Source organism: Panthera tigris, chromosome X, assembly GCF_018350195.1.
Source record: "Panthera tigris isolate Pti1 chromosome X, P.tigris_Pti1_mat1.1, whole genome shotgun sequence".
Taxonomy (NCBI): Eukaryota; Metazoa; Chordata; class Mammalia; order Carnivora; family Felidae; genus Panthera; species Panthera tigris.
This window is the reverse complement of record NC_056677.1, coordinates 20064328-20087200: the sequence shown is the minus strand read 5'-3', so window position 1 is coordinate 20087200 and position 22873 is coordinate 20064328. Positions and strand designations below refer to the sequence as shown.

Sequence of the window (22873 nt, the reverse complement as noted above, 5' to 3'; positions counted from 1 at the left end):
CCTTCAAAAATAAATAAACATTAAAAAAAATTTTTTAATATAAAAAAAAGAAACTGGGCCCCCTAAATTATTGCTGAAATTGGGTATTCAATAATAAATTTTAACAATCACTGAATTCTGTTTGCCTCTTCCATCCACCAGTAAGCACTATTTAAGCCAAACGCTACCGCTCTGTATTAATACCTTTATATACAGACATATATAAATACACACACATACAAACATGAAGGAAGGCAATATGAGAGTGAAGGGTAGACAGACACTTTGAATAAAACACACTTGATTTCAAATCCTCCACCTAATGCCAGCTGGATGTGTAACTTTGGTCAAGTTACTGGAACTGTTCCTATTACCCAATCTGTAAAAAACAGTGATAATACCAACATTATAAGGCTGTGTGTAAAGAAAATAATATATACTAAGTACTGACACACAGATACTATCTATTGAAGGTTTACTATCACCTATTTTTATTGTTACCAACTTGTTAACAAATCTCCAACTAAATAATCTCTCTTGAACTAAAAAAGCTTAAATTAAAAAATATTTTTTTAAGTCGTCCAAATTGGCTTCATAACAATCAAACCGCAAATACAGTCATAAATATTTTCCCCCTGAAAAGTGAGCTTTATTAACAACAAACCTCACCAAACGAACTTAATTCCATCTTGTGACAGAAATGCAAATTGACTCCAGGGTCATTAGAAAATAGGTCTGATGGGCTTGAAAGCATTTTGCACACATTAGCACCTGAGCTCTTTCCGTGCAATACTAATCCAAATGCACGTCATTACACATATGCCACCAGACCAAAAGAGTTTAATAAGCATTAGTTAAGAACTAACCAATCTAATGACGTATTAACATTCAGCGTTTATACAAGCAGTTGCATATTGTAGAAAATAGTATTCTGAATACAACTTTATCTTAGTGAAAACACCTTTGGCCTTGAGAACATAAAAACAACTAAACTGGAGAGAACACAGCTATATATATTACTACTCCACACTCAGTGTCATCAAATACTTTTATTAAAGTTACGGCCTGCACAAAGTAAAATTTCCAATTTTATAATCAACATGTTAAAAGCGATGACATACTTTCATTTAACCAAACTAGTTTAAAGGGTTCTAGGCTTAAATTATTTGCTCGAGTTTTCTTAGTTTAGCTATTTTTAAACTGCTTAAAATAACTGAAAGCATGCATTTTATTAAAATGTACACGAGAAAAGAAGCATCATATAGGTTTACGTTAGAAAATAAACTCTCTGGCCAACCGTCCAGTTTTTGGCAGGAAGGATCCGATGCTCCAGAGGCGTATTAGTTGTTTCCTTTGAAGTTACTATAAAAGACAGACAGACAGACCCCAAGTACCCTTGTTTTCCATAAGAACACATAATGTCGCCATCACTTATTAATTTTGTTACACCTTTTATGACCGAATTAAGCATTTTTGCCTGAGCTTTAAAATTTAGACTTTAATATTTAGGGTAGTAAATTGTGCAAATTCACTACCCACTCTGACAACATGGAACTAACATAAGGGTAAACATACAGATCAATGAAACAGAGTTAAGAGTCCAAAAATTAATCCCTCACATTTACAATTATTTTTCAATAAGAGGGCCGGAAACATTCCATGGGGAAAGAACGGTCTTTTCAGCAAATGGTGCTGGGACAACTGAATATCCATATGCCAGAGAATGAAGTTAGCTCCTTATCTACCTCACACCATCAACCAAAATAAACTTAAAATGGACCTAAGGCCTAAAGATAAGAACCAAAGCTATAAAACTTTCTTAAAAGGAGACACAGGTGTAAATCTTCATAACCTTGGATTAGGCAACAGTTGCTTAAATATGACACCAAAAGCTTAAGCAACAAATAATATATATAATCGGACTTCATCAAAATGTAAGACTTTTGTTCATCCAAGGACACTATCGAGAAAGTGGAGGCTATTGGCAGAATGGGAGAAAACATTTGTAAATGATAGATCTTATAAGAGATTTGTATCTAGAATATATAAAGAATTCTTTCAACTCAATAGTAAAAAGGCAACTCAATTTAAAAATGGGCAAGGCATCAGGGCACCTGGGTGGCTCCGTTAAGTGTCTGACTTCGGCTCAGGTCATGATCTCACGGTTCCTGAGTTCGGGCTCCGCGTCAGGCTCTGTGCTGACAGCTCGGAGCCTGAAGCCTGCTTCAGATTCTGTGTCTCCATCTCTCTGCCCCTCCCTGGCTCATGCTCTCTCTCTCTCAAAAATAAATAAACATTAAAAAACTTTTTTTTTAAATGGGCAAGGTGGACATTTCTCCAAAGAACACGTACAAATGGCTAACAAGACCATGAAAAACTGCTCGACATCATTAGCCATCAGGGAAATGTAAATCAAAACTACAACAGGATATTGCTTCACATCCACAATGATGGCTATGATTTAAAACAAAACAAAACAAAAAAGACACTATTAACAAGTGCTACAAAGGGTGTGGAGACACTGGAACCCTCATACACTGCTGGTAGAAAAAAAAAAGTGCAGCCACTTCGGAAAACAGTCTGGCAGTTCCCTAAAAGGTTAAACATAAGAGTTACCATACGATCCAGGAATTCCACTCTTATATATATATATACACACCCAAGAGAAATGAAAACATATGTCCACAAAAGTTTGTATGCAAATGTTAATATTACAGATAAAACAGCCGAAAAAGTAGAAACTTACAAATGGACTAAAACTTACACCCAGACAATGGAGTATTCTTCAGTTATAAGAAGGAATGAAGCACTGACACGTGCCACAACATGAACGTTGGAAACATTATGCTAAGTGAAAGAAACCAGTCTCAAAGACGATGCATTATAGGATTCCATTTACATGAAATATCCATAATATGCAAAGCTATCCAGGCAGAAAGGAGATGAGGGGTTGCATAGATTTGGGAGAGACAGGGAGAAAGGGTTGATGGGAATGATAGCTAAAGGGTATGGAGTTTCTCCTTGGGTAACAAAAATTTTTTTAAATTAGATGATGGCTGCACAAGTTAGTGAATACACTAACAACCACTGAAGTGCACTTTAAATGGGTGAAACTGTATGACATGTGTTACATGATGTTATATGTGTTAAAGCTGTTACCAAACAAAGTTTATTTTAACACATATGTTGAATCTAGGACTAGAAAGGAATACCTAGCTCCTGGTCATCTTCTACCTAACTGTTCTAATTAAAAGACATGGGATATGTCAACAAGACCTAAAGAATGACTTCTTGTTGATCACGTTAATATAAGAGGCACCCAGAGAATATTTTGCTTCCTGCAGCTGTTGTAAGGCAGTGCCTCACTCATGATCACCAGATCTTCTCCAACTTTCCCTATTGTACAAACTGATGTTTAACAAAATAGCGTCTTGACTATGCAGCTGCAAAGTGAAACTCTGGGAGGCTGAAGACCACTGCAAAGAAATAAGGGATGTCTGGCAGCTGTCTTGGATTAAAGGAGAACTGAAAACCAATTTGGTTAACAAGTCGATGACTCAACATTCCATCTCTCAGAGACCCAGAAAACTCAGTACCACCATATCTAACCTAACCAGAACCAAGTAAGAACCACTAGCTTTCGGGAGGGAAGAAATATTATTAACACCTTAGATATGGCATGGTACCCACAGACTTTCAACTATAGTCTTTATATATTCAACAAATATTTATTTCATACCTATCTGCGTTGGGTTTAATGGAGAAGATACATAAATGGCCAAGATGCAGTGGATAGTTATTGTACTCAGGAAACAGATCATCAAATTTAAAAGCCATCTTAACATCTAGACTGCAAAGACGAGATAAAGAGATCATCCTGGCCTCAAAGGCAGCTCTACTGTGACAAAGGACATTTATGTCTATATACGCTATTATGACAATGTACATAATGAGAATTGCTACTTCATCATCATTTTATTTTTTATTTGTTTTATTTATTTTGAGACAGAGAACGAGCACACAAGCAGGGGAGGGGCAGAGAGAGCGAGAGAGAGAGAGAGAGAGAGAGAGGGAGAATGAGAATCCCAAACAGGCCCCACACTGTCATTGCAGAGCCTGACGCGAGGCTCAATTCCACGAACAATGAGATCATGACTTTAGCCGAAATCAACAGACGCTTAACGGACTGAGCCACCCAGGTGTCCCCATCATCATTTTAAATGAGACCTTCAGAGCCAAGAAATCTGCCAAGATGGAAACTAAAGACTTTATAAAGCTGTTTATTAAGCTCTTAGATCCAATGACTTACTGGAATTTTTGAAGAGTATTTAGTTTCTGGTCATGTTCTTTGACCCGTAAAGTGATGAATCAACATCACAGCAATTCATAGATACTACCATCTCTCACCATGTTATGAAAAGCATTAAAGTGGACTGCTAAAAATGGCATCTGTGCATTCTCTATCATGGAGAAAATCAGGCCATAGTTCCTCTATACGCTTACCACAAAGCTCTTGTCAATCATAAACTTCTGAAATCAATTTAGGTTTTAAGAGAAAATGCAGCACTGGGAGGCAGAAACAAGAGAAATGCTAATTAATTCTAAAGCATCCAATTGGTTTGATTCTGAAGCCAATAGTAAATTACATTTTTAACATGACCACACTTTGAAGGGAAAAGAGACGATGGTGTGGAAGGGAGGAAAAATGAGTCAAGAAGTGCCTGCGTAATAGAGAAGACAAAAGACACAAGCAAAAACAAAAACAAAGACGTCACCATCTCTAAATCCAATTTAAAAGCAATCAAACCATTTCATTATAGTAAAATAAGGAGATTAGGTAACGTGTGTGTGTGTGTGTGTGTGTGTGTGTGTGTGTTCTTTGTATTCTTTGAGCTTGGATGTGACATTCTATTTTAAAAGGAAAACAATAAATTATCACTATGTTCTTAAAATACATATTTATATACATATATAAAATATACAAAAATACACAACAATAGCAGTTTGTGTCCATCCTTAAGAAACCCAGGGCCTAAAAGAAAGAGAACTGTAAGGTTTTTAATGAAAATTTTACAAGTCTGGACTCCGTAATACAATGTAAGAATCTAGTATACTATGTCAATCATTACTAAAGCAACTCCTGTTTTTTTGTTTGGTTTGGTGTTATGACATTCTTGGAGGGATGAACTTCCTAGAAGAGCAATAAAGGCAAGAGACAGTGAGAGAATGCAGCTAAAGGTCATACCAACGCTTTGCATTTCACTCCTGAGAAAACGAGTTTAAGTGCAAAGAGAAGTCAAGGAGAAAACCAGGAGGGCTTTTCTCCTGAATCTTTCATCTGGTCCTCTTCCCCTCATCAAGCACAATGAACCCAACTCCTTACTTTCTCCAGCCTTGCCTCTGGGTTGCCTGGTCTTGCAGAAGAAAATCTGGCAGTGATACTTAAAAAATGGCATTTTCATCCTAAATGCTGCATCTTACATACAAACTTCAGACTTCCAACCTCAGCGGGCCACTCAAGGCAGCGAGGCAATCTATCCTTTGAGTTCTTAAGCTTCCCGCCCTGGTCCCTCCCTGTAAGACTAAGGTTTTTCAACCCTTCGTCTCTCTTCTTCAGCTTTCCACCCAACCTCTGCAGGTCCTTCGTATCAGCAGGTAAATTTGCTACACAAAGAAAATAGCTCCCAACATTCGTTTTTTTTTAAACATGCTATGTATTTAAAGGTTTTATTTTTAAGTAATCTCTACACCCAACGTGGGGCTTGAACTCACACCCCGAAGATCAAGAGTAGCAAGCTCCACCGACTGAGCCAGTCAGGTGCTCTGCTCCCAACATTCTAAAGCTTCTTTTACTGCCTCTGTCTCAGAGGAGGGGCCTCACCGAACAGCCCTCCACTGCTGCCCTGGACCTCATTCCCTTCCCCTTCTCTGGAACTGCTCCATCTGGTAGCCCTTCCCTTATCTTGAGTCTCTCTGTCCAATGGTTTGTGTCCTGCACCTGTAAGCCTATAAATATATGCTCAACACACTTTCACCATCCAGCCAAACATCAAAAGCTGTACTCCTGCCTCTTTTGTCCATTCACCGACCAAAATGGCCATTTATAGAAACTGCTTCACCTACTTCACTTCCACCAACTTCTCAATCCATTACAGCTCATCTCTTCCATCTCCACACCACTGGCCCATGCTTTATTGAAACTACTGCAATTAAGACACCAATGAATCTCCTAACTTCTTAACGAAACAGCTCCTCTCTCTCTTCTCAGCGACTGACACTTCCAGGAATTCTTTTCATCTTTAACAGTGTTAAAAACACTCTCTAAAGATTTTCCTCCTCCTTCTCTTCCCAAAACCTCCGGATTTTCATGGCCTCTTCTCTATCTACTTCTTAAATACCCAAAGGATCCATATTCGACACTCTTATTCTACAAGCACTCTCTGAGGAGGGCGCCTGGGTGGCTGAGTCAGTTGGATGTCTGACTCTTGATTTTGGTTCTGGTCATGATCTCGCAGTTTGTGGGATCGAGCCCCACATCGGGCTGTGCGCTGACAGTGCAGGGCCTGCTTGGAATTCTCTCTCTCCTCTATCTCTGCCCCTCCCCTGCACATGTGCACACGCACTCTCTCTCAAAATAAACGTTAAAAAAAAAAAAAAAAAAAAGCACTCTGTGAGGAACCACCACCCATTTCCACATATATCTATATGCCGTTGTCCCAAATATCTTCCTGTAGCCACAAACTCTCTCAAAAGCACCAAGTTCATATCATCAACTGCCTAGGAGAAACATCCACCAGATTGTCCCCAGCAAGCAACTCAAACTTCTAACAGGTCCTAAATCATGATCTTCCCACCAAATCTCCTCCTGCTTTCAGGTAACAGTATGACCAGGCACCCAATTCCCCAAGGTAGAAACCTTAGGGTCGTCCATGAATTCCCTTCCTCCCTCAGATCCCCACCCCTATTCCGTCACCAAACTTCTCTCATTTCATTTACTTCCTAAACTCTCTTGAATCCAGTTCCCTCTTTCTGTCCCCATTCCTACGAAGGTACTTAGGATCTTCTTATCTCATAAACGAACCATTTCAACTACTCTCTACCGCCAGTCTCTCCCTCACCATATTCTTATTCTGTATAACTACCAAAATTATCTTGCTGAAATAAATTCAAACTTCAAACAGGCCACCGTATTTTTCCCTGTCAGACTGGCAAAAACTAAAACAGAAAATAATACCCTGTGCTGGTCATTTGTTTAAGGAAATGGACATTCTCATAAACTTGGTGGGGGAGTTATTATTAGGCAAAATATTGAGATACTATCACCAGACTTATAAATGTGTATACCCTTTGATCTCGCAATTCTATTTCTAAAAATTTGTTCTATCAAATTAACCAGAAAGTACACAAAGATATGTCCCCCTCCCACTCATGCCCTTCTTCACCTGGTAAAACTAGAGCTCATCCACGAGTTCAAAGGTCAGCCATTCCCTCTCGTGTCCACAGCAACTTAGTCACACCTCTGCATCACAGTGCAACCTATCTTTCTCTCCTGTAGTATAAACTGTAAGCTAAGAACAACGGTTTTCGGTGTTTCTTTATCACCTATCCATATCTGCACTACTTACAACCACGTCTAACACACGGTAGGGGGCCCCAATGCACATGTGTTGAATGAAGGCATTTTCTTCCTCTTCACACAAAGAAGTCGGATTTCCAAAATCTGGAACTTTTAAAAGGTACGTCCTAAAATGCTGGTGGACTCCAATATATGCTTACGTTAAATTCCTGTATTATAACAGGTATTCAAGCAAAGCAAATAGTCTTGTGAATTTATATAAGCAAATAGTCTGTGAGTCTTTTTTTGTTTGAAGCTTAGTTCCTAAAGGCATGAGTATCCCCATACTGGGTCAGAACTGTGGTCTGTCCAACTGAGGATTTTCTCTCTGAAAATGGTACCAAGAAATATGTTGTAAGACACAGCTATCCTTCCCGACGTTAGGTTACAAATGTACAACTGTGTTCTATAATACCTGACTTTTCTTCAATAACCTACCATGAGTCCATCATACTTGAAATCATGTTTTGGAATCACTTAATGTTTCGATACTACACCAGAGCTCTTTTCCATGCTATCTGTTATATAAATAGCATTCTACATGTACGTAGAGTAAGTACATAAGTAGCACTCTACGTCCACATACAAGAATGTAAGGAGTTTGGTTACGCATGTTTTTCCAAGTTGAACTCCTTTTAAAAAGTTTCAAGAGGATTCCTAATCCTAATAAAGGCTTCTAACAGCCTAATCCCATCCTTCATGATTTCAGAAAGTTCAGTTCTACTCCTTTCCGTCCTTGTCTTTCTAGACTGAAGGAATCTCATCTTTCTATTGTGTCCTTACAGAGAAACGACTCTTTACTCTGCACTATTTCACTTCTCTTCATTTTGAGTCATGTTACAGGATCTAAACTGAAACAACAATGTAGTTAGGTCTATGAGATTTACTTCAATTTTCTAGAAGTCAAGAGAATTTCACCCCTGATGTAAATGAGGAAAGACAGCCTTCAAAATACCTTTGACAATCACTGTACCCCAAGACTTACAGGAAATCATAAGGTAGTCCTCACAGTTGCTTTTGTCATCATCTTGCTGGTCCACAGGGATCCCATTGGCATCTATGACTGCTTCAGAGCCACAATCTGCTACCAGTACTTCTTCGGAAACGACATCCGTTGTCAGAGGATCGGTGACAATTTCTGCTTCTACTACACTGTCATGAACGACATGTTCAACATGTCCAACATCAGACACATGTATGGATTCACTCGTCAAGACATGTTCTGGCATAGACATTGAGGCTGAAGTAATGTCGGAAGCCAAAACATCATCTGGGACCGTGCAATGTGCTAAAGAAACTTCTTCGGTTACATCTGAGTCCAGCACTTGCTCTGGAATGATGACCGTTTCAGATACATCTGCTTCTTCCATGATATCGGGGCAGTGGACATCTTCTATAACAACATCCTCGATAACATCTTGGATAACAACAGAGTCTGGGTCATCAGGAACAAAGTTATGCACAGTTATGTCTGAATCCACAACATCTGAAACAAAAACAGTCTCTTGTACTTCCACAACAATTTGATCACCATCCATGTGTGTAGCATCAGCTCCTTAAAAAAAAAAAAAAAATTAAAACCACAAATTTCAGGTAGGTGTGCAAGTCTACCTCAAATAATGTAAATGTTATTCGATTTCTAGCAGTAAAACAGACTAGTTCCACAGTTTTCTCAAACATTAATGTAGATTAAAGAAGAGGGAATCTATTTTTGAATCATATCAGAACAGAAATTTTTAATACATGAACTTTTATTCTCATCCCAAATCAAGTTAAGATAAGGAAATACAGAAAAACTAAGCAACCGAGCCAGTCACACACAAAAAAATTCATGAAAGTCAAATTCTAGGCTCACTAAAGTTAAGCTCATATACACAGGTACTTAAGGGAAGATTATAAAAGTAAGTGATGTAACTTCTGGTGGCAAATACACCATTTCCCTTGATTATATGAGTTTTTCATTTCTTTTTCCTTCTTGCTCTCTTTCTCCTCAATATTTTTTCTTCTTTCCATCTCTCACAAGTATTTTTTAATCCATTTTTTGTCCTTTCTCCCCCTCTGTTCTGGAATAATATCTCACCAATAACCTCTATTTATGACTATGGAAATTTAGAAATTATCCTCTGAATCTAGGATATAAAAGGATTGGGGCATAAATGAAAAAGATGGCCAGAAGGCCACAGTTAAGAAGAAAAGACAACTGGTTAAGGAATCTCTGTGGACAGATGAAATGCACACAAGCGCAGGTGCTCTGGAGTGATGGAGGCCAAGGTCAACTGGAGCGGTGCCTGCCCCCACTTCACCAGGGTATTCCAGCTCTATCCAGCCTCCTCCTGTCCCCCCCCGCCCCATACCCTAACTCCCCAGGCAGCTCCTCAGAATATAAGAAACCTTACTCTGCAGTTAAGGAATGAAGGTAGAAGGTTGAATCAATTGAAGCCCAGTGAGGTTAAATGACTTCACCAAGATCACACCGTTTGCACAGATTATGGTGCTCAAGAAATATTACTCTGAATGAATGCCACAAATGGGAATCGAAAACAGATATCCTTGCCAGAAACTAACATAAGATAAAAGAAAACAAATCCAGTATCTTGGATCCTAGTGTAGGGAAAAGCAAAGTTTTATCAAAGTCTTACCTAAAACACCATTCTGTCGACTAGTGCTTCTGGATGGGACTCAGACCAGGCTGAGTCCAAGCAGCTGTCTAACTCAATGGCTGTGTGTCACTGGCCAGGCCCTCAAAGACACATGGCTTTGTTCAACCAACACAAATGACCGGCCAGGGCCAAAAGTACCATTAAAAATGTAAGAAATCTTAAAGCCAGTTAATATCCATTTTAATCACATCCAAAAATAATAAAACAAATATGTCTGCTTTAATTTCTATAGCACTTCTACAAAATGTTCCATACTCATTTGTTTCCCATATTTTCAATATTAGCACCAGCAACAGATCACTGTAACCTCCATTTTGCAGACATGAGGATGAGAGCATTTAGTGGCAAGAAGACTGGTTACAAAATCTAAATCAGAGAACAGAGTTTGGACACTGATTTGTTTTGTGACCTTGGGCAAGTCATTTAACCTCTGACTTTTGGTTTCCTCATCAATAAAATGAGGACAGTAGTATCTGGCATGCATACCTCACAGGACTGTTGTGATGATCAAATGGGAATATATGGGAAGTGTTCTGAAAAACTGTAATGAGAGGTTTCATTATTATTAGGACATGAAAACGGAGGCCCTGACTGATTAAGTGACTTGCTCAAAGGTAAACAAACACCCTAAGTGTTACCAACCAGGGCTAAAATGGAACAGCCCTTCAATCCACCACTTAGCCCATGACCCAGGCTTGTCTGTGGCAAGATTAAGCCAGTAGAGAGTGCACATTTTTCTCCAAAGAGCCTAGTCTCTCTTTAAAGCACAGTAATTATACTTCATGTTCTAATGAAGAATTATACCTCTGCACTGATCATTATCAAAGTGAAGTTACCAAATGTGAACTAAAAGACTATTCCAGGTTGTTCAGAGAAATACATATACCCCTGCTGGATTTAGAGACTTAAGAAAAGTTAAAGATTTAAAATCATTAATATTTAATTTCCTGATAAAGTTAATCACTATTTCTTTAACATACTGCACTATGATCATTTCAAGTCCAATGGAAAACCAGTCAACGTTTTATTTATAAGGGTAGCTAGCTAGTGTGATATAAAACCATTTTACATTATAAAACCTAGCAAAATCACTTTACAATGTTATACAGTTGGAATCATGGGTAATCTGAAACTGTGAATACATTTTTTTATAGTATTAGAACTTCATGAATTTATTATTCCTTACAGTTTGGAGCGTGAGGTAAGACTGTCTTCCTGAAGCAAAGGGCTCCTTTTGTCCCCTTTTGAGAGACAGGGTTGTAAAAGTAGGAAAGGGTCACAATGCGCAGGGCCTGAGGTTTATACGTTACCTGCTGGGTCATGAACGGAAAATGGAGAAATGACACAATCCACATGTTATCTTATGATGAGTGTTTTAACTGGTGGGCTAGACAAAAGAGACTAAGGGTAAGGAAAATAAAAGTTACCGCAAACTAAGAATGAGATGACGGAGGCCGTCCATGTGGCAGAAAGTAGAAGGAAGAGATGTAAGCAAGGGAGAAATAATAGGACTCAGTGCTGGAAATGGGCAAGAGATTAACTGAAGAGGACAATGACGTTTTGAGACCGCTGCTGTCAAAGACAAGAATAGGAGTGTTGGTTATGAGGGAGCCAGGTTTTTAATGAGGGGAATAAGAATGTGTTCCCCTTAACCAATGGAGGCCAAAAAGATACGTAAGTGTGAATATCAACGGAAGAGTCTAGCAATCCGTCCACTTGATAGCCAACTCTGAACGTGGTAGTTGGAAGCGGAACAACCCGAGTTATACCTGTTGCATCAAAAAACGAGTTTGGCTCTTGTGGTTGTAATTCAAGTCCATCTTCATCCATGGCCTTTGATTCTCATCAGTCACAGCTCCTAAAGCAGAAAAAAAGGAAACCAAGCATGACTTTTTTTGTATCACGTATCAAAATTTTCACTGTGATTTATTTCTGAAGCACTCAAAATTATGTGAGAGATGAACATCTATCAAAAATGTCTCTCTCTAAAACAAAAGGGAACTAACTTAACTGCTTGTCCAGTGACAAGGCAAGGCAGATGAACAAGTCAGCTGCGCCTGGTTTTTTTAACTGAGATACTCCTTACATACATCAAGTATATAAATCCTGATGAATTCTTACACATGCATAAACCTGTATAATCACTACACAACCCAGACCAAGATCTGGAACATTTCCAATACCCCAACACTCTCGTCTCCTCTCAGTCCATATATACGCCCCATATTCCCACAAGGGTAAAGAGGTTTATTAAAGTTCAACCAAAACACACTCTACAGCTTACTGGGGGGAAATTTCTGCACGATTTTCATACTGCTTCTCTATATTTAATGTAGTCTATCTTTCAACCAGTACATTAAACCACCGTAAAAATCCAAAATGCGTAACTGTAGTAATAAACAGCCTTTGGGAATTCTGCCTAACTTACATTGACCTCTCTCTCTCTTTTTTTTAAGTTTATTTATTGACTTTGCGAGACACAGAGAGAGAGACAGCATGAGTGGAGGGAGGGAAAGAGAAAGAGGGAGAGAAAGAATCCCAAGCAGCTCCACGCTATTAGCGCAGAGCCCCACTCGGGGCTTGATCTCACGAACCTCGAGATCATGACCTGAGCAGAAATCAGGACTCGGTGGCTTAACCAACTGAGCCACCCAGGAGCCCCCTACATTGACCTCTCTTAACTGACCGTCCAATCTAGGTAAGTAAATTTCCACAGTGTATTTATACTCTCCTGGCCAGAGTTGACTGGCACTAGCTACAAAATGGTAAAAGTAAGTTCATCTTTGAGCACCATAAAATCAAAGTCCTATCCCTGAGAATCTGAAACCATGAGCAAGGGTCAATCAGTCTTCTCCCCACTACCATCACCCACCCTTGCTGTAACACAGGGGCTTGAGAAAGGCCATTTCCAACTACTGCTTAGCCTAGTGAGATCACATTTACAAATAAAAAATAAACGGAATCCAGTGAATGCCCTGAGAAACAAAGTAGAAGGACCAGGGAGGGGAAGTTTACCAAAAGCTTTCTAGCTCCTGGTTCTAGACTTTTCCGAAGCACAGCTACAGGACCTTGTCTGCCTGGGGTTTTTGCAAGACATCCCAGTAACCTTAATGTTCCCTTTTCTACTTAAGCCCAAACCTACAACAATAAAAAACTTAACCAATTAAAGAATACACTATCTAGCACTAATCGCTAATCAGGGATTGTGGTCTACTCATATTCTAAGTATTACAGAAACCTCCTCCCCCACTGATTTCCTTATCTCTCTACTTTCCCTTTCTAATCAACCTAAATGGTACTATTAGACATCTTTCTTTTACCTTTATCATTTTTCACTGATGATGTAAGTGGTGAAAGCTTCTTACTAAAATTTCAAATAACAGAAACAAGAGCCCTTTTTCTTTTTTTTATTTAAGTGTATTTATTTTAGTACTCTCTACACCCAACGTGGGGCTCAAACTCATGACCCCAAGATCAAGAGTCGCATGCTCTTCCAACGGAGCCAGCCAGATGCTCCAAGAGTCATTTTTCTAAAGCATCAGCTAGATGACGTCATTCCTTGGTTCAAAAATGTTTAATGGCTCCCTGCTGCTTCCAAATAAAGTTCGCACTCTTGCCATCTTCTAAATTCCATACCTAAACAATCTTTCCCTCATTCTGTCCCCTACCTTCAAGTACCTCGCATGCATGCACGCACGTGCGCGCACACACACACACACACACTTCAGCCAAACAAAAATGTCCAGTGTCCTCATAAGACCCCAGCTCTACACTGAGCTCAGGGTTTCTTCTACCTAGAACACCTTTCCCCCAAATCCTTTCCCTCACAAAAAAAGAAAAAGCTGAGGGGCACCTGGGTGGGTTAAGCGTCCGACTTCAGCTCAGGTCATGATCGCATGGTTGGTGGGTTCGAGCCCTGCGTCTGGCTCCACGCTGACAGCTCAGAGCCTGGAGCCGGCCATGGATTCTGGGTCTCCCCCTCTCTCTGCCCCTCCCTCACTCACACTCAGTCTTTCTCTGCCTCTTGAAAATAAACATTAAAAAAAGTTTTTTTTTTTTAAAGAAAAAGCTGAAAATAATCTTTCCCTCCTCTGAATTTCTACGGCACTTTTACCATTTTTCTCTGATTTTACCTGTTTGCCATAAATAACTATTTACTTATATAGATCTTATTTTCAGACACTAAACTTACATATAAATATTTCTTATTTATATACCCATGAGAAACTCAAATAACATTAATGTAATAAATTAATTTTCAACATATCAACTCTGAGAACCTTTCTATTCATTTTCAAGGAAGGACATGTTTCATGTTATTTATTCAAAATGCTTCAAATTAAAAAGAACAACAGGGGCGCCTAGGTGGCTCAGTTGGTCAAGCATCCGACTTCGGCTCAGGTCACGATCTCACAGTTCGTGGGTTCGGGCCCTGTGTCCGGCTCTGTGCTGACAGCTCAGAGCCCGGAGCCTGCTTCAGATTCTGTGTCCCCCTCTCTCTCTACTCCTCCCCTGCTCAGTCTCTCTCTCAAAAATAAGCAAACATTAAAAACAAATTTCTTGAAAACAACAAAACAATCTTCAACTCTGAAAAATGGAAACTTGTACATGCTTTGAAAAAGTTGTCAACTGCTCTCTCCCCATTAAAATCACCCCGGCCATAATGCTTTCTCTTCTTCCCAATTTAATAATGTAATTACAAAATGATAAAGTGTAAATTAATCTTCTAAACATAATGCTATACTACTACTCGAAATGAATCCAATTAAGAGGGCAATAAATAGCATTTGTTAAGGTATTAAGGGCCCTCCTACCAATTTCCCTACATAAACCCACCCCATCAGCTCTAAGGATTCTCAAGCTGCACACGAACTCCTGTGCTGGGTATTCATCCTCCTGGGCTTTTCTCTCAGAGTCTGACAGATAATCAATCCCCCAGGTTCTGAAGCTCTCTCCTTCCTCAGTGTTCTTTCCACCCTCCCGGCCACTGGCTACTCTGCCTTCTGGCTCCTCACCGCAGCCTTGCCCAGCCCTCTGCCTTCCACTTTTATGCCACCGTCTCAACTACCATTTACACAGAGGTGAGTCCTCAAGTCCACATACTAAGGGCAGCACCTAACACTCCCACCAGACCCTCTGCGGACTATTTTCACCAGGATAGGACCCTGCTTTCTCCTGACATGACCGCTATGGCCTTTTCCTTCCTCGCTGCTTAAATTCAGTCAGGTTGTCAGACCTTCATTTCTTCTCCACAACCTCTCAGGAATCTGTGCCTGTCTTTTTATTCCCACTGTCACCACTCACTCTCAGCTTCCTATTTCCCGATCCCCCCCCCAGGGGATGAAAGCCCTGCTTTGTATCAGGGCACTCCCTTGCTCAGAAAGCTTCGCACTTCCCCCATATGAAAGGTGCTCTAAAATACTAACCCTAGCTACCACAACAGACTTATGCGTTATTTATTCCCATCATTTTATATCATATCCGTTTCTCTTTACTTATGTTGAGAGAGAGAGAGAGTGAGCACGCACCCTCCCCCCACCAAAAGAGCTGGGGAGGGGCAGAGGGAGGAAGAGAGAATCTCAGGCAAGCTCCACACGCTGTCAGAAGGGAGCCTGATGTGGTTCTCGAACCCACAAACCCGAGCTGAAGTCAAGAGCCGGACGATCAACCGACTGAACCACCCAGGCGCCCCTCCATTTATTTTCTAACAGATACTCTGGCCCAAATGGAGGGTAATCCACTCACCTTATTTTGACTTAGGTAAGCAGTAATTGTTTAAACAGTTTTGACTGCTTCATTTTCCTTCTATTTTGTCATTACAAAAACTCCAATGAGGAAAAAACGTGTTTTTACTTCTAAGCAGAGATGACTGTCCTTCAACTGTGTAACCCCTATGTGGTTAGAAGTAATTCTCTCTGACAACCAGAATGAAACCAACGTTCTTAGAACAGAACCTACTCAGAAGAGTTCTCAGGACTGTGATAAAGTCTAAGAGTAGGGAACAGGCACAAATAATGTAACTGAAATTGTTCCTACCTTTGCTGCAAGAACCAAGCCCAGAGATCACTTGAATTTGGAGAATTCAAACCAGAATAGTTCACAGAACCAAGACTAACAACTTGGAGACATACTAACATTTTGTCTGATTATCAAATGTCCTCAAAATACTTCTGGGACCCCACTCTACCTCAAGCTCAGTAAAATATTCCCTTCCCAGTTGCAGAAGTCATGATCCTAAACATGGTGTGGAAGAATTCACAATAGAAAAACATACAGTTTTAAGGGAAATCATGGGTTGAGAGAAACTCAGGAAATTCACAAAAACTTTCTTTCATTCCTTAAAATAAAACAATAAAAATACCATACCAAGTTAATAGGTATAGCAAGGGCATTTATCGATCTTAAATTAGTGATAATGAATATAGGACATTTCCCTTGTGGATCTCTTGATGCCTAGACACTTTGATGATCTCCCTCGTGGGCAAGTTAAAAGGGTGCTTACATGTAACTTCGCTTTTTGCAGCTAATACACATACAGTAATTACTTTTCTGCTTTCGGCCTCCCAGAAACTCACTGCCTTTTAATTTTATGACTCAACTCTAGTCCCTCTCCCTAAGTCAAACTCAGAGAACCAGTTGTACTTACATATTGGAGATGAAATTGCTCAAGCTGCAGGAAAGGCAAAAACCTGATCTGTCTCTAAAAGAATTATTATTATTATTATTATTTAAGTAAACTCTACCCACAACGTGGGGCTCGAACTCCTGACCCTGAGTTCAAAAGTCACATGCTCTATCAACTGAGCCAGCCAGGTACCCCTAACAGAATTTTTCTTAGAGTGAAAGTGGAACTGGTGAAAATTTACATTTCAATCTTCTCTCTTAAGTTACATTTCTTTCCAATTTTTCCCCCATGTTGTTTGATGTTGGCCATTTCTTCAGATACCTAATTTTCTTTTTTTTTTTAATATTTATTGATTTTGACAGAGTTCGTTCATGTGAGTGGGGGAGGGGCAGAGGGACAAAGAATCCCAAGCCAGCTCCTGTCAGTTCAGAGCCAGACAAAGGGCTCCATCTTTCGAACTGAACTCTAAGATCATGACCTGAGCTAAAATCAAGAGATGGACACTTAACCAACTGAGCCACCCACATGTCCCTGGATACCTAATTTTCACGTGTGGAATTCTATTTCACTTCTCTTACCAACTCAACCTTTAAATTTGTCTCTACGCTAGCCACTCGTAAATTCATCAAGTCCTCTATTTTCACTGCTACCTCTCTAACAAGCTCTGGTGTCTTATATCCAGAACCCAACAGGCCCTTCCAATCAAAAGACTTGAACCCTTCTAAGGTGCGTCTGGCTGGCTCAGTCATAAGAGCATGCAAGTCTTGATCTCAGGGTTGTGAGGTCAAGCCCCATGTTGGGCATAAAGATTACTTGGGGGGGGGGGGGAAGGCTCGAGTTTTTCTTGAACTCAAGGAATTTTCTTCTGTTGTTTCTATACTTTCTTCCATTTTCTCTGTTCATTCATATTAGAATTTCTACTGTAGGATGCAAGGACTCCTAAAACTAGCCTCCATGTTACCTTAATTTTCCTCTCATATATTCTTTGTACTACATTCTCAGAACCCCTCAACTCTTTCTTCTAAGCTAACTACTTTGATTTTCACTCTATCTACTGAATTTTATCTAAAAGGTCATATTTTAATATCAAAATAAACTTTTTCACAGCAATCTTTTCTCTTTTAGTGGATACAGTATCTTACCAAATGTCTCTGAAGATTTAAAGTTAATTCTGTATTCTATATTAAACTGTCTCCTCTGCTGTCTCATTATTCAGTCAGTTGGATTTGGTGCCTCTCTTTCAGGCTGCTGATTTTCCTCAAAAGCATGATTCTTCTAGGTTGTCCATTCATATCTGTAGATGAAGATCTAAATCAGTTACATTCTGATAGCTAGGTTATATTTACCCAGCTCAAGTGAGAATCTTCGCTTGCAATGAACCTAAATTATGACCACATTTAGAGGTCTAGAGTCTAGAAGAAGGAGTCCAAGGAAGACAAAGGAGCCATGCAACCAGCCAGGCTTTTTTTTAACGGTGGGCAAGTATCCCATCTTCCAGGTACTGGAGGTCTGCCATCCCTCAGGATAGCCACAAGCTACCTAAAGCACTGTTCCTTTTTCCCCACAGGACCTACTTTGGAATTTCCTATGGACGACTTTGCAAATCAGAAAGTTGAATTTCTGGCATTCTCTCAGGAGGAAACCCACACTAGAAGACATCTATACTAATAGGTAAATGACTTGGCTTTTCATACCTTTAATTATCTGGCTGTGCCCAAGGCTTGCTCCTTCTCCTAGGACATGCCTGCTTTTGACACTGGGGATAATGCAGAATATAATTTTTGGATGGTCCTTCCAACTTTCTGAACAAGGCCACTAAGCTCTCTAGGGTTTTGCCATGAATTGATTCCCAAGTGCTTTATTCAACCAGAAATTTATCATACTTTGGTTTGCAAGTAGCATACCTATCAGGTTCTTTTGTTTCCCTGAATTTATTTTTCTATTTCTTCCTCAATGTGATTTTGAAAGGGCAAAAAAAGTAAATTGTATGTTCTCTACTCTATCTTGAATTTAAAGTCATTATGAATTTGTATCAAATAAAACAGCATGCAAATATATAAAAACAAAAAACTATGAGACAGAAAACAAAAATCAACAGTAGTGACAAATTACAACTCTTATCGACCCCTGACAGATCAAATACTCAAAAACTAAGGAAAGAGATGTATATAATTAACAATATTAATGTAATAGCTTCATTTCACATTCCATTCCTGAAGAAGAGAATACTTTGTTTTCAAACAACCTTGCCCACCCTCTATGACAAGAAGAGGAGAAAATGCATGCTGTTGTAAATTGCAGAGCCCAGGCCTTCCGTGTCCTGTCCTACTTGGAACTTTTGTACACTTGCTCAAAATTTCAATGCCAAGGTTTTGTTTCAGACTAGTTGTTTCCATAGAATCATTTTGAGCCAATAAATTTCAGTTTTGTTTAAAGTCTAAGAGTTTGAACTTTCAACATCTATTAAAATTTGATCCTAAAATGACAAGCCTTCTTACCGCCTTATTTTTCCAAAGCCCTTATTCGTGCTCAGACTAAGAGTTGCCAAAGTACTTTCTGAACCTAGTTGCATTGATGTGCTATCCACACTAAGCACTAGTTTTTAAATGCCTTTGCCTGTAAGACTGTAGCCTGACGTGAGGAAATGCATATACCTTCTAACTAGTTTTCCGTACATAAAGCGGTACAGTGTCCTTAAATAAACACTGCCATTTAACACATTCAATAATTCATCAACCCATGCTCATTACACAACAATCTACTGTATGGGGTGGAAGGGGATGGGCAAAATAGGGGAAGGGAAGTAAAAGGTACAAGCTTTCAGTTATAAAATAAGACAAGACATGAGGGGTACAACGTCCAGCATAGGGAATTCAGTCAATAATATTAAATAACTTTGTACAGTGACAGATGGTAGGTAGATTTATCTTGGTGATTACTTCATAAGGTATATACATGTTGAGTCACTGTATTTTAATACACTGAATATATTATACTACATATACTGAATACACTGCAATATACGTAACACAGTAGAACTAATATAACACTGTCAATTATACTTCAATTTAAAAATAACTTATAAAAACCCTTTTCTTTGGATCGCTCTTCTTGATTTTGTCATGAAAAGCATTTTTAAAATAGTTTATTAACCTTTGCTGAGATTTTGAACAGGAATTCAATTCACATATTTCCTCGAATTAAGTATTCTGCCTTTAGGTGCAGGTGTACTGGAGTCGAATGTGTCAAACACTTGATGTGATCAAAGGATAAGACCGTTTTCTGACATGATATGAAGTGGAAATTAATTTAAACTATATTGTACATGGAATAGTTAAACTAAATAAAACGGTAGGGGGGACTTTTTTTAAAGGTTAATTTCTGTCAAATGCAGTTCATGAAGAAAGGCTTGTATTATCAGAAACTGTTTCCTCCACTTTTCCTTTTTCTTGCACCTGACATTTCCCCCCAAACTGGGCATTTAATACCCCTTTGAACTAACTGATCATTCCCAAAGTTGTTAACTGAGTAAGTGCTTTTCTTACCAAACTCCTTCTTAATGAGTAATGTCTCCTTATGTTAGAAAAATCTTTCTGATAATGCATTAGAATTTGGGTTTTTTTGGATTAAAGCAGTCTTACTTTCATTTTACTTCATTCAAGCTAACAAGGGCTTTTCTTAGTTTTCTATTAACTAGTTGTATAAATCATGTATCACCGCTTCATAGTTTTATTTTTTGAGAGAGAGCGAGCACGCACGTGCGCAAGCCAGGGACAGGCAGAAAGAAAGAAAGAAAGAAAGAAAGAAAGAAAGAAAGAAAGAAAGAAAGAAAGAAAGAAAGAAAGAAAGAAAGAAAAGAAAAAAGAAAGAAAAGAAAGAAAAGAAAGAGAAAGAAAGAAAAGAAAAGAAAGAGAGAAAGCGGGGGGGGGGGGGGGGGGGAGGATCCCAAGCAGGTTCTGCACTGTCAGCACACAGCCCGATGTGGGGCTCAAATTCAAACTCACCAACTGTGAGATCAAGACCTAGGCCGAAACCAAGAGTCAGAAGTTTAACCAACTAAGCCACCCAGGTGCCCCTACAGCTTCATAGTTTTTAAGCTATTTTTAATAAACTATGAAACTTTAAAATTACAGCAACTTGACTAATATGGACTCTACTCTTTCCCTCACCTGAATGATCACATGCTTGTTAATTGCTTTTCCTAAATACATTACCTTGGGTCTGTGAGGTTCTGTAAACTCAGCAATGATACTAACAAATGTTCACAGTACATGTTAAACACTGGCAAGAATATAACACCAAGCTTTTCAACAACTATAACAAAAAAAATTTTTAAATTGACAGTCGCAGAATCAGGGAATACTGATCTTTTGTCAATGCAATCAATAGTATGTTTTGCACCCATAACATACTAAATCCTTTAATAATTAAAAAAAGAGAGAGGGAGAGAGACCAGGCTAGACACCACAGGCACTGGTTTGCAATACACCTACTTTTTTCTCATTTATTTTTTTTTTTTACAAACCCCTGTGTTGCAGGAACACCCGCTTCTTATATGACTAAGAATGACATGCTCCACTGAGTATCAGCTCCAGGTTAAGTATCAGCAACATTAATTCCATGATCATTCTCTGGAACAAAGTTAGGGAGCCAGCTAATTGATACTCCCCACCCAAAGGAACCCAAACCTGGCTCTTTCCAGGAGTATAGGGAGATAGTAAAATACTACTAAATAATTATCTAAAGCAGGGAGTGGGGACTGAAAGCACAAACATACATCATTTGAAATGATAAAGAAGAAAAACACAAAGAAAATGAAAATTTTCTAAGAAAATCTTCTATAATTCCAAGCTACCATATTGAGGGGAAATATGTTATCGTTAATAAAGGAAAACCCAATCACCATGAAATTAAGGAGAAAACAACTTTAATTTTTTTTTAACATTTATTTTTGAGAGACAGAGAGAGACAGAGAACGAGCAGGGAAGGGGCAGAGAGAGGGAGACACAGAAGATGAGGCAGGCTCCAGGCTCCGAGCTGTCAACACAGAGGCAATGCGGGGCTTGAACCCACGAACCGTGAGATCGTGACCTGAGCTGAAGTCAGACGTTTAACCGACTGAGCCACCCAAGTGCCCCTAGGAAAAAAAAATTTTTTAGTTTTTTTTTTTTAAGTTTATTTATTTATTTTGACAGAGAAAGAGCACAAGCAGGGGAGGGGCAGAGAGAAGGAGATAGGATCCCAAGCAGGCTCTGCACCATCAGCACAGAGCCCGACGTGGGGCTCAAACCCACGAACTGTGAGATCATGACCTGGGCCGAGATCAAGAGTCGGACGCTTAACCGACTGAGCCACCCAGACACCATCCCCCCCAAAGAATTTTTTAATAAAGGAGAGTTGTCTCTTACCCTTTCAAAAAGCTCTAGGTTTTCCCCAAAGCTATCTGAGCTATGCCAGGACAGAGGAGAAAAGCTTTCTTGATTCCTTTTACAAAATTTTACCATTTTTAAAACCCCTAACAAAAATAATGTAATCAAACTACAAATTTGATTAATTATGAATCTCAAGTGAAGTGTTTGTAAATGTGATCCATCTTGTAAAAAATATGTATGCGCTCACTCATGCACATGCACCTTGACAAAGCATGGTTAGTCTAGAATTCAAAGACAGAGCCAAATAATGGCCTGAATTAACAAGTTAAAAAAGGAAAAACCTAATTTTCTCAACAGATGCCAAAAAGTTGAAATTCAACATCCATTTCTGTTGTTGTTATTTTGTTTTTGGTAGTATTCTCTCCAGGTTTCGACAGGGTAGAAATAATTTTAAACAATGAGTTAGGATGCCTCCTTTTTTTGTCCCTTTTTCATTTCCCATACTCTGAGAACATCTATTTTTTTTATTTAAGGCTATTCAGTCAAATTGGAATAGAAAAACATTTTAACAGTTAAAAAATACAATAGGAATGAAATACAAATACATGCTACAACATGGATG

At 39.1% G+C, this 22873-nt stretch overlaps 1 protein-coding gene across 9 annotated transcripts in view; it reads right to left on the bottom strand.

Moving 5' to 3' along the window:
• ZFX (zinc finger protein X-linked) overlaps positions 1–22873 on the bottom strand; it is a 54919-nt gene that overhangs the window by 19404 nt on the left and 12642 nt on the right. For 3 of the 9 annotated variants that reach the window (XM_042973718.1, XM_042973715.1, XM_042973717.1), the window contains exons 2-3: positions 12024–12112; positions 8580–9149 (exon numbers count right to left, since the gene is read on the bottom strand). In XM_042973718.1, the coding sequence (XP_042829652.1) occupies positions 8580–9149; positions 12024–12084 (631 nt within the window). In that variant the 5' untranslated portion in view covers positions 12085–12112. Of the gene's footprint in view, positions 1–8579; positions 9150–10740; positions 10796–12023; positions 12113–15999; positions 16964–18021; positions 19873–22873 lie in introns of those variants that run through there. The other 6 variants (XM_042973714.1, XM_042973712.1, XM_015540100.2 and 3 more) reach the window with 5 other exon arrangements.